The sequence below is a fragment of the Coccinella septempunctata genome, chromosome 2, assembly GCF_907165205.1.
Source record: "Coccinella septempunctata chromosome 2, icCocSept1.1, whole genome shotgun sequence".
Taxonomy (NCBI): domain Eukaryota; kingdom Metazoa; phylum Arthropoda; class Insecta; order Coleoptera; family Coccinellidae; genus Coccinella; species Coccinella septempunctata.
Genome location: NC_058190.1, coordinates 14,830,414 through 14,846,297, shown reverse-complemented (window position 1 = coordinate 14,846,297; position 15,884 = coordinate 14,830,414). Strand labels below are relative to the sequence as shown.

At 46.5% G+C, this 15,884-nt stretch overlaps 1 protein-coding gene across 3 annotated transcripts in view; it reads right to left on the bottom strand.

The window, feature by feature from the left end:
- LOC123306664 (nephrin-like) overlaps nt 1-15,884 on the bottom strand; it is a 721,736-nt gene that overhangs the window by 61,007 nt on the left and 644,845 nt on the right. For all 3 annotated transcript variants that reach the window (XM_044888766.1, XM_044888768.1, XM_044888767.1), the window contains one exon: nt 531-827. In XM_044888766.1, coding sequence (XP_044744701.1) covers nt 531-827 — 297 coding nt within the window. The remainder of the gene's footprint in view (nt 1-530; nt 828-15,884) is intronic.

Sequence of the window (15,884 nt, the reverse complement as noted above, 5' to 3'; positions counted from 1 at the left end):
ATTTTTGTCGGCGTGTCTCTGGGTGAGAGTCTCCCTTACTACATGCGGATGAACAATGGGCTAAAAGGCCTCGGATCAGCCCGATGGAGGTACTGCATCGTAGAAGAAGAAAAAGACATCCCATACAAATATGCCTCTTGATTTTACAGTCTTTGAATAGCTTGAAAAATTTACTCGTCAATTATTCTCGAAATGATTCAGAAAAAAATAGATTCTATGAGTCATACTACACGAGCGAAATCTTCGCTGCAAATTGCACGTCCTAATGGTATAGTGCGTCCAACGACAATCGATAAAAAAATTTACTTTTCACTTGGAACCGATGAGGAACACTTGGGCGAGTTTTAGCTGCCCAATTTGATGTTATCTAGTTTCCGTTCTCTCATTAATTGAATTGGAATGGATTCGATCAATTTTATTATCAGAACCAGTGATATTTTTCGAAGCATTTGTTACTAATTCATCACCGATTCAACCGCAAGATCCGTCTACGCAGCATCTGAATCTGTGCTCTATAGAATTACCATTACCTGTGTGTTTTTCAGCAGACTTAAGTGTAAAAGCTTGTAGATGTGCCACTCCACTGCGGCCCTTCTTGTTAGCGGCGTACAGTCCGATATTGAAGCCCAAGCCGGATTCCAGCCCTCCAACGGCGAAAATCGGATTTCGAGATGTGACGTTGCTCACCAATTTGCGAGTCTGGGTGTCGTATACTTCCATTATGAATTCCTGCTGCAAACCCCCATCGAATCCTGCGATGCACTCCACATATAGCGAATCGGCGGTCTGGTTCATGATCGTGCAGTTGGACAAGGGATCTGGTTTACCTGCAAGAATATGGAATTATATGGGGATGGCATATGGACCATATTGATTGTTTTGATGAATAAAAATGCCACATCTCTGTGGAATCAAATTAATTTTTTTCATAACTTTCTTAACCTTCCCAACAATTGGAGAAAGGAAAATTAGTTTCACTTTCATTCGCCCGACTATTCCACTCATAAAAAGTCAAAGACAGCTCGTATTATCGCGAAAATACCAGCTGTGTTTGAATTATGTTTGATCTAACAACTTTGGTGTTTTCAATGGCGTAACCGATAACGGATACGGACAATTTGACTGTTTTATTCTCTCGAATATTAATTACTAGGCATTCAATTTGTTCGTGAAATAGTCTAAAAAAATAGCACTATACTTTTTCAGTTAAAATTGGCGCTAATCAAAATCAGAATAACATTAGTCAAAATCAAATAGACAATATCAATTTCAAACTGGCATTAATCATAAGCAAATTGGCATTAATCGAGTTCAAATTTGTATGCATAAATTTAAATTAGGCATTTCTCAATTTCAAATTGATATCAAACATAATAAAATTGCAATTGTAAAAATCGAACATCAACGTTCGAATGGAACTGAATCAGTTGATCACACAAATCAACACAGCTCTTTTTCCCTGCCTTTTCGTTAATAAATTATGAGTGTTTCTGATGGCAACATCTCGGAAAGTATTACTAAGTATGTATTCGGAGTCTCTAAAATATTTGCATACTCTGCAAAATGAAATAGTTAACAGGTATCTAAAGAATAGCGAACAGTAATAAACGTTGATTCAGAAACACAATGGGATTCTGAAATAGTCTCTCTTTTTATGATAACTTATTGAAAAACACACGATCTTCCGTCACTATTCTGTGAATGAAACGAAATGGTAGAATCCAGAATTTCCAGAAATCAGAGAATATCGTTCAAAATAATATTGGCAAGGCAACGGTTGTTAATTGTGCAAAATTCATGGCTAATATCCAAAGATTCAATTTTTCTGCATTCGATATGCAAGATATAAATTTTTCGAGAAAATTCGTTATTCTCCAAATGTTTAAATTAATTATGACGTTATTTACTGTATATATAAATTTTTTTTTCATCAATACATTTTATTCCAATTGTTAAGTCGTGAAAGAAGAATGTTGTGTTGCCTAGGTGGTCTGCTTCGGGGGTTTTTTCGACCCGAGAACTAGCGCCATACGGCTTTCGGCGAAAGCATACATCGCGACTTGCGTACGACATATAAGTCAATGTCGTCAGTTTGTTTACCACGAGAACGTGCTTCTAATAAATTCAGAAAAGTTATTAAAATTCATTGCTATTCTATCATCTAAAGTTGAGGAAGATTTGTTTCGCAAACTTCTCGTCACCATACGATTATTCATCTGTTTTCTTCGGTGAAGAAATATTCATCTGCTTTCTTCGGTCATCTGTTTGGACGGAAAATTTGAGGTTGAGCAACCAAAACCAAAGGTGAAGTGCCCTTGGAGCCTTGTGCAACCGGTGGAGTGATCGCCACGAAGCAAGTGCAGAGGAGGTTATCCCCTTTTTCCCTCCTGGAGCCAATTCTGCTACTGAGTTGAGTGGAGGATCACAGGACTTCATACGTCAACGTCGACTTCTGGGTGAGTGCCTTCATCTGATCGGTTGCTCAATTTTCGTAATTATTTTCATCTGAAATTGATCGTTGCAGTTGCCGATCATTTATTGGTGCCGAAGAAACCAGGGAATCTTTAGATATTCAGTCTAATTTCATTCATCTGATTGCTTTCATTTCATATTTCATTGTCGTTATTTCATTCGGAGAAATTAACAGTGCAATTCTTTATTTGTTTTTTTTTGTTATCGCTCATCATCTGTTTGTTATCTTCGCATCGTCTGTTCATTTCAGCGAAGTTTTCGGAATTCATTTAGCTACCGGGGTTGTTCAAGAAGTAAAATGCCGTCGATGGATAAATTGAAGGCTTTGATCAACGAATCCATCGTCAAGCGAGAAAATGCTTTCGCCGCGGCCTCTACTTTATTTAAATTAATTAAAGGGTTGACTAATGAGGCAGATGTGGCCAATATGTGTTTATCTGAGCTCTTTAAGATAGAGAAGGCCTTCAAAGAGGCTGATGAGTTGATTGTTAAACTCAACTCTCAGTTGGAGGAGCCAGAACGGGACGGATCGCCATCGAAATTCGCGGCATTTTTTGAGATTTGCCTGCAGATCCGCGCTGCCCACAGTCAGCTGACTGCGTCTACGTCGGTCGCAAAGACGGGTTCATCCTCCTCTGTTGACCTTCCGATTCCTCGGGTCGAGTTGCCATGTTTTCATGGTAAAATCGAAGAATGGCCCGGCTTCATCGCACTATTCGACGCTCTTGTGCATCAAAGCAACTCCCTGGCGCCTGTTCAAAAATTTCACCTGCTAACGTCTGCTCTCTCAGGTGAAGCGGCTTCTGTCATCTCCGGCTTTGAGCTAAATTCAGTCAATTATCCTCTGGCTTATCAGGCCCTTTACGCTCGGTACCAAAATCCCCGTCGGCTGGCTGACTTGTATGTGAACCAGATACTGGATTCGCGGCCGGCGTCTGTTTCTTCTTTATCCCAGTTGAAACAATTCGCCACCACGCATCAAAATGCCATCAACGCCCTCAAGGCATTGCCCATTCCAGATTTGGCTGATTATCTTCTGTTTTCTCTTGCCTTGCGCAACTTAGACGTACCATCTCGCCAGCTGTTCGAGGGGCAATTATCCTCTGATGACTTTCCTAACCTCACCCAATTGCTCGAATTCACCAATCGACAATTACGAGTGTTGGAAAGCACTTCCATCACTTCGTCCCGTGCGTCTGCGCCAAAGAGGCCGCCTAGACCTCAATCACCAGCGGGGTCAGCGTCTGCTCCTTCATCGTCTGGGCCCTCCTCTGCTGGTCCGTCCTCCCGTCGTCCTGCCTATGCAGGTGTGCGTCCTCCTACATCTTCTGGTTCGTCGTCAGTGTGTGTGTTCTGCTCGGCGAATCACTCAATTCGCCAGTGTCGTGAGTTCAAAGCCATGACCATCCATCAGCGAAGAGCTTTCGTGACTGAGAGGCGATTATGTAGAAATTGCATGTCATCGTTCCACGCCACTGCTGATTGTGGTTCGGATCAGTGCTGTCACACGTGCGGGGGGCGTCACCATACGATTCTTCATCTGGCACCTGTTGGCCCTACGCCCTCTCTTGGTACCCAAACGGAGGAGAAACCAACGAATCAGACTCCCTCTCAACCTTCTGGTTCGTCGGAGCCGCCAGCCCGTGCCTCCACCTCTCGAGGTAGTTCAGTGAGAGGCCGAAGGACTGGCCTGGGGGGGTCTCGCACGCCTCCTAAGGGGTCAAGTTCAGCATCTTCTGGAAGCGGTTCCGAATGACTGCGAATGCGGTCAGCTTGTGGTAACCACTTGTTCCCGTCTTCTCGTCTGTTCTCTTCTTGTCATCTGTTTTCCTCTGTACGGTCTGCCTTGCGTAAGAGTAATAGTCCTGACCACCTTATGCCTACCGCTTGGATCCGCTTAGATAACCAGCGGAATGTTGTATTCGGCCGAGCTCTTCTCGATTCCGGCTGCCAACACACCCTCATCACCCGAGCTTGGGCCACCAAGCTTCGTCTGCGCATTCACCCTGAAGTTGTTCAACTTCGCACCTTAAGTAACGCAGATCGGTTTCGTATCCAAGGGTACGCATACGTTAGCCTCTGTCACCAAGGGGACCCCCCCCATCTCATCATCAAGGCCTACGTCATTGACAGCCCCATAGATCCTCTCCCTGTCCAAGCGTTTAATGGCCGATGGCCCGAGTTTCAGCAATTCAACCTAGCTGACCCACTCTTCTATCTGCCTCGTATCATAGGGATGTTGATTGGATCGGATGTGCTCCCTCATCTTATTCTTCCTGGCACGATGTGCCCATCGTCTGAACTTCCGGGGGCATTGTCTACCACCTTAGGTTGGGTGCTTTATGGGCCCTATGCTCGCCATCGCAAGAAGACTAAACATGTTTCCTTCTCACCTGACACTGTCAACAGTCGCGCTCATCAGGGCTCTCGGCAGCGCGCCTCTCCCTCGTCTTCTGCAGGGTCATCATCTGCTGTACGTTCTCCGTCTTCTTCGCCGCCCAAATCCCCCGTTTCAGTGATCACCTATCAATCTTCCTCTGACAACACTAACTCTGACATAAAATCTCCTGCTGCTGCTGACCTTCAAACCATGGATATGACCCCCTGGCAGCCGTCGGACCAGGAACTTGTCAACATCGTTCGGCGCTTCTGGGAACTTGACAGGGTACCTGACGTGCTTCCGCTGACCCCAGCCGAGAGGGAGTGTGAGATGATGTACTGCGCTGATGTCACCCGTGACTCCAACGGAAGGTACACTGTCGGTTTGCCCTTGACGTCGTCTAGGCTGGGCACCTCCGTCAACGTGGCAACTAGACAATTTATTCGGCTCGAACATCGTCTGGATAATAACCCTACCCTTCGTGTCGCTTATCATGAGTTCATGCGAGATTATCTCGAGAGTGGCCATATGGAATTGGTCCCTGAGTCTTCTGATTGTCCGCGATATGAGCCATATTATATCCCTCACCATCCCGTACATCGTCCCGATGATCCTCCTGATAAAATTCGTGTAGTCTTCAATGCCTCTTGTGCATCCGCTAATGGCAAATCACTCAACGATCTTCTGCTGACAGGTCCGAAGCTGCAAGCGGACATTTCCACCCTCCTGCTTCGCTTTCGTCTATATCGCTTTGTCTTCACCGCCGACATTAGGCAGATGTACCGACAGATCCTGATACTCCCTGAGCAAAGGGACTATCAACGTATAGTCTGGCGTTTTAGCAAACACGAACCTCTCCAATATTATCGTCTGAACACCGTCACGTATGGAGTTTCTTCTGCTCCCTTCATAGCACTTAGGACCCTTCGACAACTGGCTTCGGATGACGGACCCAAGTTTCCTGCTGCTAGGCAAGTATTGCTGGATGAAATTTATGTTGATGACATCTTGACAGGCTGTTCATCCGAGGCTGAAGCTCTCGAGTTGCGACAGCAAGTGCAGGATCTGCTCAAGGCGGGCGGTTTCGAGCTACGCAAATGGGCTACTAATCATCTTCCTCTGCTAGACGGTGTTCCGGCCGACCATTGTAGAGAATCCTCGTCCACTGACCCCCTTCTTCTCGATCGTGAACCAGGTCTCAAGATTCTGGGGCTTGGGTGGAACCCTTCATCTGATCACTTCTTCTATTCTGTTCGGTCGACTTCAACGGCAATCACCAAGCGAACTGTGCTGAGTCAGATGGCTAAAATCTTCGACCCTCTGGGATGGTTAACTCCTGTTACCTTCTATGCTAAAATCTTCTTCCGTCAGCTCTGCCTACTCCATCTGGAGTGGGACCAACCTCTTTCGAATGAGGTTCAGCGCCCATGGTTGCAATTTCAGTCCCAGCTCCCCACTTTGTCAGAGCTTCACATACCACGATTCATCCCTGACGTTTCTTCTTCTACGCATCGGTTGGTTGGCTTCTGTGATGCTTCTGAATCAGGCTACGCTGCGGTCGTTTATCTCCGCACTTTTGCATCGTCTGGTCACTGCCAGGTGTCTCTTCTAGCGGCCAAATCAAAAATTGCTCCTTGCAAGGCTATAACTCTACCTCGTTTGGAGCTGTGCGGTGCTCATCTTCTCGCAAAGCTTATGCATCACCTGTCCACTCGCGTGTTGCAGCATCTCGGCGCTGAGTGCATGGCCTTCTGTGACTCTTCTGTGGCCTTGTCGTGGATCCGCGGCGAGAGTCACAGGTGGAAGACATTTGTCGGCAATCGGGTTGCTGAAATCCAAGATCTCATTCCCTCTGACTGCTGGAGACATGTAGTGTCTGAGGACAACCCAGCTGATTGTGCCTCTCGAGGATTGATGCCTGCAGACATTCATCATCACCCATTGTGGTGGCGGGGTCCTCACTGGTTGTCTTTCGACTCATCCTTATGGCCCTTTTCCTCTGTTGATTCATCTCAAACTGATCGAGTAGACGAAGAAGCCAAGCCGATCTCCGCTTTGATGTTAGCGGCTATCTTCGATGAACCCACCATGATTGACCGCTTTTCCTCGTATCTTCGACTCAAGCGGGTCACCGCCTTTTGTCGAAGATTCATAATGAATACTCGTGGTACATCATTCCCTCGGTCAGGTTTTCTTTCCTCTGTTGAGCTCCAGGAGGCGGAAGCCTGCTTAATACGTCTGGTCCAATCTGTTTATTTCGCCGAGGAGTTGTCTGAGCTTCGAAAGCCATCTTCTCGTCTTCGGCTCATCATGAAGCTTCACCTTTTTTGTGACGAGCATGGACTTATTCGTGTTGGAGGCCGCCTGTCAGCGGCCTTGTTGCCGTATAGACACAAACACCCTGTTCTTCTGCCAAAGAATAGCCATCTCACTCATCTGATTATCGATGATGCCCATTATCGTCTCCTGCACGCCGGCGCTTTAGCTACTCATTCATATATTCGTCGCCGGTACTGGATTCTGGACGGACGTAATGTAGTACGCAATCGACTGCGCAGGTGCAATCGATGCTTCTCGTGCAAACCTCGTCCCCTGGTACAACCAATGGGCAATCTGCCCCGGGAGCGACTATCCTCTGCTATGGCCTTTCTTACCACTGGTGTCGACTACGCCGGACACTTTTACGTCACGAGTGCCCGACTACGTGGGGCTGTCAGCACGAAGGCATACCTGGTTGTTTTCATCTGCTTCACCACCAAGGCAGTTCACCTAGAATTGGCATCTGAGCTGTCCACTCCAGCGTTCATCGCTGCTTATCGGCGGTTCGTTGCGCGCCGCGGTCACCCTTCCGTCATCTTTTCCGACAACGGGACCAACTTCGTTGGAGCTCATAACTACCTTCGTGACCTTGGTCGCTTATTGTCAGCTCCACAACATCAGCAGAGTCTTTGTGATGCTGCCTCGTCGTCTGGAACCGATTGGCGATTTATACCCCCTTCCAGTCCTCACTTTGGCGGCCTTTGGGAGGCCGCTGTGAAATCTGCTAAGCATCATCTCACTCGCGTTATCGGCGAGCAGAAACTCACTTACGAGGAATTTCTCACCGTCTGTACACAGGTTGAGGCTATTCTCAACTCCCGTCCTCTGTATCTTCCCTCATCTGACCCTTCGGATTTTGAGGCCCTCACACCGGGGCATTTCTTGATTTTCCGCCCCCTCAACGCTCCTCCTGACCATGATGTCAGTTCCGTGTCGGTGAATCGCTTATCTCGTTGGCAGCTAGTCCAGCGATTCCAGCAGGATTTTTGGAAGCGCTGGCGTCAGGAATACTTGCATACCTTGCAGCAACGTCATAAGTGGTTGCAGCCGTCTACCCCTATCCTTCCGGGCACTGTGGTCATCATTCGAGATGATGGTCTTCCTCCTCTGAAGTGGAGTATCGGCCGTATATCATCTGTTTTTCCCGGAGCTGACTCCACAACTCGTGTGGCTGATGTTGCCACCCCTTCTGGGACAATTCGGCGACCAATCGTCAAGCTGTGTCCTCTTCCAAGTCAGTAGATGACTTTCTTCTTTCGTCTGTTCACTCCTTTCAGTTGGTCTTACTGAAGGGATCCTTCAGGGCGGGCGGCATGTTAAGTCGTGAAAGAAGAATGTTGTGTTGCCTAGGTGGTCTGCTTCGGGGGTTTTTTCGACCCGAGAACTAGCGCCATACGGCTTTCGGCGAAAGCATACATCGCGACTTGCGTACGACATATAAGTCAATGTCGTCAGTTTGTTTACCACGAGAACGTGCTTCTAATAAATTCAGAAAAGTTATTAAAATTCATTGCTATTCTATCATCTAAAGTTGAGGAAGATTTGTTTCGCAAACTTCTCGTCACCATACGATTATTCATCTGTTTTCTTCGGTGAAGAAATATTCATCTGCTTTCTTCGGTCATCTGTTTGGACGGAAAATTTGAGGTTGAGCAACCAAAACCAAAGGTGAAGTGCCCTTGGAGCCTTGTGCAACCGGTGGAGTGATCGCCACGAAGCAAGTGCAGAGGAGGTTATCCCCTTTTTCCCTCCTGGAGCCAATTCTGCTACTGAGTTGAGTGGAGGATCACAGGACTTCATACGTCAACGTCGACTTCTGGGTGAGTGCCTTCATCTGATCGGTTGCTCAATTTTCGTAATTATTTTCATCTGAAATTGATCGTTGCAGTTGCCGATCATTTACCAATGAAAAATTCAAATTCAGAATTGCCATTCTGATTTTGTTTATTGTCAATTTGTAATTGATTATTGCCAATTTGAAATTGAGTAATTCCAATTTGCTTCTGATTAATGCCAGTTTGAAATTGATATTGTCAATTTGATTTTGACTAATGTCATTTTGATTTTGATCAGCGCTAATTTGAACTTGAAAAGGTATAGTGATTGAAATAATCTCATAGGTCTGTCTTCTATTTCATAACTCAACTGAGTTGCTCGGGGAAAACACCACGAGTCCGAAGGACTCAGCAACTCAGTTCAGTTTTGTTATATTTAATAATAACTATTATTACCTATTGTTTCAATGATTATATTTATTGATCCTCTAAGCTCTTCTAGATACGACCGGTCATAGAGAAAGAAATACAATAAAATATCACATAGTCAGAAAATACAATTCTGGGTCAAAATGTAGAATATAAACACATAGAGTTGTGTTTATATTGTGTTAAAAGTAAAATGAAAATATTATTCATTCACATACGCTTTTGAAGATGATCGAAATTCCCCATCAAGTAGGCTAATCCCCGGTTTACAGAGCTTGATAGAGAAATCAAGCTCTAGCTGATGGTTTTAGGTATATCTACTATTTGTTTTCAATCAATAATTCAATTCGGCTTATCCAGTCTATCATTTTTCTATATTCTAAGTAACAGATATTTTCATAAGGAATAGCTTCGGAATAAAAATCTTAAAAATCTATTTTACCTACAGAGTGTATGTATCATCCCATAATACGAATATTTATTTTGTCACTCCCACACTTCACAAATCAATAAACAATATTACATCAACTGCCATTGTGACGATATATTCCTAGAATTATAGCTTCATGAATGCAGTTTCAACATTTTTGGAAAACTGCATTTTTGCGCGTTTCTTCCTTAAAATGAGAGAATTATCATTTCACTCAAGTGTCTGTGATTTTCTAATTTTGGGCCGAAAATGGCTTAAAACGAATCATTGATGAGGAATTAATGGTCAACTCAATTCAGTCCGGTCGGATGCAAACACTTTAACTTACGAAGGAAAAGAGCTTGAATGTCGAATGCAGTTGATTTCAGTAATGGACTACGTCCGCTAAGTGGTGCTGGAGCTATAGGCATCTTAATCTTTTTTTCAATATTCAAGAGGGTAGTCGTAGAGTATTAACCCGAAGACTGTAAAATATTGTTGGGATCGTAGATAATTCGGCACCTCGAAAAATATTCGTTAGATATGTCAACAAATGTTACGATCTAAATCATCAACTATCAAACTACTATCACTGAATGTATTAACAGAAATACGATATCGTCGACAAAGAGAAGATTTCTTTTATTATACACCTGCCTTAATCTTGGAGGCGTGATTCCTTTATGATTTTTCAGGAATCTTCAAAATATTTCGTTGAAGCCTGTTAAGTCGTGAAAGAAGAATGTTGTGTTGCCTAGGTGGTCTGCTTCGGGGGTTTTTTCGACCCGAGAACTAGCGCCATACGGCTTTCGGCGAAAGCATACATCGCGACTTGCGTACGACATATAAGTCAATGTCGTCAGTTTGTTTACCACGAGAACGTGCTTCTAATAAATTCAGAAAAGTTATTAAAATTCATTGCTATTCTATCATCTAAAGTTGAGGAAGATTTGTTTCGCAAACTTCTCGTCACCATACGATTATTCATCTGTTTTCTTCGGTGAAGAAATATTCATCTGCTTTCTTCGGTCATCTGTTTGGACGGAAAATTTGAGGTTGAGCAACCAAAACCAAAGGTGAAGTGCCCTTGGAGCCTTGTGCAACCGGTGGAGTGATCGCCACGAAGCAAGTGCAGAGGAGGTTATCCCCTTTTTCCCTCCTGGAGCCAATTCTGCTACTGAGTTGAGTGGAGGATCACAGGACTTCATACGTCAACGTCGACTTCTGGGTGAGTGCCTTCATCTGATCGGTTGCTCAATTTTCGTAATTATTTTCATCTGAAATTGATCGTTGCAGTTGCCGATCATTTATTGGTGCCGAAGAAACCAGGGAATCTTTAGATATTCAGTCTAATTTCATTCATCTGATTGCTTTCATTTCATATTTCATTGTCGTTATTTCATTCGGAGAAATTAACAGTGCAATTCTTTATTTGTTTTTTTTTGTTATCGCTCATCATCTGTTTGTTATCTTCGCATCGTCTGTTCATTTCAGCGAAGTTTTCGGAATTCATTTAGCTACCGGGGTTGTTCAAGAAGTAAAATGCCGTCGATGGATAAATTGAAGGCTTTGATCAACGAATCCATCGTCAAGCGAGAAAATGCTTTCGCCGCGGCCTCTACTTTATTTAAATTAATTAAAGGGTTGACTAATGAGGCAGATGTGGCCAATATGTGTTTATCTGAGCTCTTTAAGATAGAGAAGGCCTTCAAAGAGGCTGATGAGTTGATTGTTAAACTCAACTCTCAGTTGGAGGAGCCAGAACGGGACGGATCGCCATCGAAATTCGCGGCATTTTTTGAGATTTGCCTGCAGATCCGCGCTGCCCACAGTCAGCTGACTGCGTCTACGTCGGTCGCAAAGACGGGTTCATCCTCCTCTGTTGACCTTCCGATTCCTCGGGTCGAGTTGCCATGTTTTCATGGTAAAATCGAAGAATGGCCCGGCTTCATCGCACTATTCGACGCTCTTGTGCATCAAAGCAACTCCCTGGCGCCTGTTCAAAAATTTCACCTGCTAACGTCTGCTCTCTCAGGTGAAGCGGCTTCTGTCATCTCCGGCTTTGAGCTAAATTCAGTCAATTATCCTCTGGCTTATCAGGCCCTTTACGCTCGGTACCAAAATCCCCGTCGGCTGGCTGACTTGTATGTGAACCAGATACTGGATTCGCGGCCGGCGTCTGTTTCTTCTTTATCCCAGTTGAAACAATTCGCCACCACGCATCAAAATGCCATCAACGCCCTCAAGGCATTGCCCATTCCAGATTTGGCTGATTATCTTCTGTTTTCTCTTGCCTTGCGCAACTTAGACGTACCATCTCGCCAGCTGTTCGAGGGGCAATTATCCTCTGATGACTTTCCTAACCTCACCCAATTGCTCGAATTCACCAATCGACAATTACGAGTGTTGGAAAGCACTTCCATCACTTCGTCCCGTGCGTCTGCGCCAAAGAGGCCGCCTAGACCTCAATCACCAGCGGGGTCAGCGTCTGCTCCTTCATCGTCTGGGCCCTCCTCTGCTGGTCCGTCCTCCCGTCGTCCTGCCTATGCAGGTGTGCGTCCTCCTACATCTTCTGGTTCGTCGTCAGTGTGTGTGTTCTGCTCGGCGAATCACTCAATTCGCCAGTGTCGTGAGTTCAAAGCCATGACCATCCATCAGCGAAGAGCTTTCGTGACTGAGAGGCGATTATGTAGAAATTGCATGTCATCGTTCCACGCCACTGCTGATTGTGGTTCGGATCAGTGCTGTCACACGTGCGGGGGGCGTCACCATACGATTCTTCATCTGGCACCTGTTGGCCCTACGCCCTCTCTTGGTACCCAAACGGAGGAGAAACCAACGAATCAGACTCCCTCTCAACCTTCTGGTTCGTCGGAGCCGCCAGCCTGTGCCTCCACCTCTCGAGGTAGTTCAGTGAGAGGCCGAAGGACTGGCCTGGGGGGGTCTCGCACGCCTCCTAAGGGGTCAAGTTCAGCATCTTCTGGAAGCGGTTCCGAATGACTGCGAATGCGGTCAGCTTGTGGTAACCACTTGTTCCCGTCTTCTCGTCTGTTCTCTTCTTGTCATCTGTTTTCCTCTGTACGGTCTGCCTTGCGTAAGAGTAATAGTCCTGACCACCTTATGCCTACCGCTTGGATCCGCTTAGATAACCAGCGGAATGTTGTATTCGGCCGAGCTCTTCTCGATTCCGGCTGCCAACACACCCTCATCACCCGAGCTTGGGCCACCAAGCTTCGTCTGCGCATTCACCCTGAAGTTGTTCAACTTCGCACCTTAAGTAACGCAGATCGGTTTCGTATCCAAGGGTACGCATACGTTAGCCTCTGTCACCAAGGGGACCCCCCCCATCTCATCATCAAGGCCTACGTCATTGACAGCCCCATAGATCCTCTCCCTGTCCAAGCGTTTAATGGCCGATGGCCCGAGTTTCAGCAATTCAACCTAGCTGACCCACTCTTCTATCTGCCTCGTATCATAGGGATGTTGATTGGATCGGATGTGCTCCCTCATCTTATTCTTCCTGGCACGATGTGCCCATCGTCTGAACTTCCGGGGGCATTGTCTACCACCTTAGGTTGGGTGCTTTATGGGCCCTATGCTCGCCATCGCAAGAAGACTAAACATGTTTCCTTCTCACCTGACACTGTCAACAGTCGCGCTCATCAGGGCTCTCGGCAGCGCGCCTCTCCCTCGTCTTCTGCAGGGTCATCATCTGCTGTACGTTCTCCGTCTTCTTCGCCGCCCAAATCCCCCGTTTCAGTGATCACCTATCAATCTTCCTCTGACAACACTAACTCTGACATAAAATCTCCTGCTGCTGCTGACCTTCAAACCATGGATATGACCCCCTGGCAGCCGTCGGACCAGGAACTTGTCAACATCGTTCGGCGCTTCTGGGAACTTGACAGGGTACCTGACGTGCTTCCGCTGACCCCAGCCGAGAGGGAGTGTGAGATGATGTACTGCGCTGATGTCACCCGTGACTCCAACGGAAGGTACACTGTCGGTTTGCCCTTGACGTCGTCTAGGCTGGGCACCTCCGTCAACGTGGCAACTAGACAATTTATTCGGCTCGAACATCGTCTGGATAATAACCCTACCCTTCGTGTCGCTTATCATGAGTTCATGCGAGATTATCTCGAGAGTGGCCATATGGAATTGGTCCCTGAGTCTTCTGATTGTCCGCGATATGAGCCATATTATATCCCTCACCATCCCGTACATCGTCCCGATGATCCTCCTGATAAAATTCGTGTAGTCTTCAATGCCTCTTGTGCATCCGCTAATGGCAAATCACTCAACGATCTTCTGCTGACAGGTCCGAAGCTGCAAGCGGACATTTCCACCCTCCTGCTTCGCTTTCGTCTATATCGCTTTGTCTTCACCGCCGACATTAGGCAGATGTACCGACAGATCCTGATACTCCCTGAGCAAAGGGACTATCAACGTATAGTCTGGCGTTTTAGCAAACACGAACCTCTCCAATATTATCGTCTGAACACCGTCACGTATGGAGTTTCTTCTGCTCCCTTCATAGCACTTAGGACCCTTCGACAACTGGCTTCGGATGACGGACCCAAGTTTCCTGCTGCTAGGCAAGTATTGCTGGATGAAATTTATGTTGATGACATCTTGACAGGCTGTTCATCCGAGGCTGAAGCTCTCGAGTTGCGACAGCAAGTGCAGGATCTGCTCAAGGCGGGCGGTTTCGAGCTACGCAAATGGGCTACTAATCATCTTCCTCTGCTAGACGGTGTTCCGGCCGACCATTGTAGAGAATCCTCGTCCACTGACCCCCTTCTTCTCGATCGTGAACCAGGTCTCAAGATTCTGGGGCTTGGGTGGAACCCTTCATCTGATCACTTCTTCTATTCTGTTCGGTCGACTTCAACGGCAATCACCAAGCGAACTGTGCTGAGTCAGATGGCTAAAATCTTCGACCCTCTGGGATGGTTAACTCCTGTTACCTTCTATGCTAAAATCTTCTTCCGTCAGCTCTGCCTACTCCATCTGGAGTGGGACCAACCTCTTTCGAATGAGGTTCAGCGCCCATGGTTGCAATTTCAGTCCCAGCTCCCCACTTTGTCAGAGCTTCACATACCACGATTCATCCCTGACGTTTCTTCTTCTACGCATCGGTTGGTTGGCTTCTGTGATGCTTCTGAATCAGGCTACGCTGCGGTCGTTTATCTCCGCACTTTTGCATCGTCTGGTCACTGCCAGGTGTCTCTTCTAGCGGCCAAATCAAAAATTGCTCCTTGCAAGGCTATAACTCTACCTCGTTTGGAGCTGTGCGGTGCTCATCTTCTCGCAAAGCTTATGCATCACCTGTCCACTCGCGTGTTGCAGCATCTCGGCGCTGAGTGCATGGCCTTCTGTGACTCTTCTGTGGCCTTGTCGTGGATCCGCGGCGAGAGTCACAGGTGGAAGACATTTGTCGGCAATCGGGTTGCTGAAATCCAAGATCTCATTCCCTCTGACTGCTGGAGACATGTAGTGTCTGAGGACAACCCAGCTGATTGTGCCTCTCGAGGATTGATGCCTGCAGACATTCATCATCACCCATTGTGGTGGCGGGGTCCTCACTGGTTGTCTTTCGACTCATCCTTATGGCCCTTTTCCTCTGTTGATTCATCTCAAACTGATCGAGTAGACGAAGAAGCCAAGCCGATCTCCGCTTTGATGTTAGCGGCTATCTTCGATGAACCCACCATGATTGACCGCTTTTCCTCGTATCTTCGACTCAAGCGGGTCACCGCCTTTTGTCGAAGATTCATAATGAATACTCGTGGTACATCATTCCCTCGGTCAGGTTTTCTTTCCTCTGTTGAGCTCCAGGAGGCGGAAGCCTGCTTAATACGTCTGGTCCAATCTGTTTATTTCGCCGAGGAGTTGTCTGAGCTTCGAAAGCCATCTTCTCGTCTTCGGCTCATCATGAAGCTTCACCTTTTTTGTGACGAGCATGGACTTATTCGTGTTGGAGGCCGCCTGTCAGCGGCCTTGTTGCCGTATAGACACAAACACCCTGTTCTTCTGCCAAAGAATAGCCATCTCACTCATCTGATTATCGATGATGCCCATTATCGTCTCCTGCACGCCG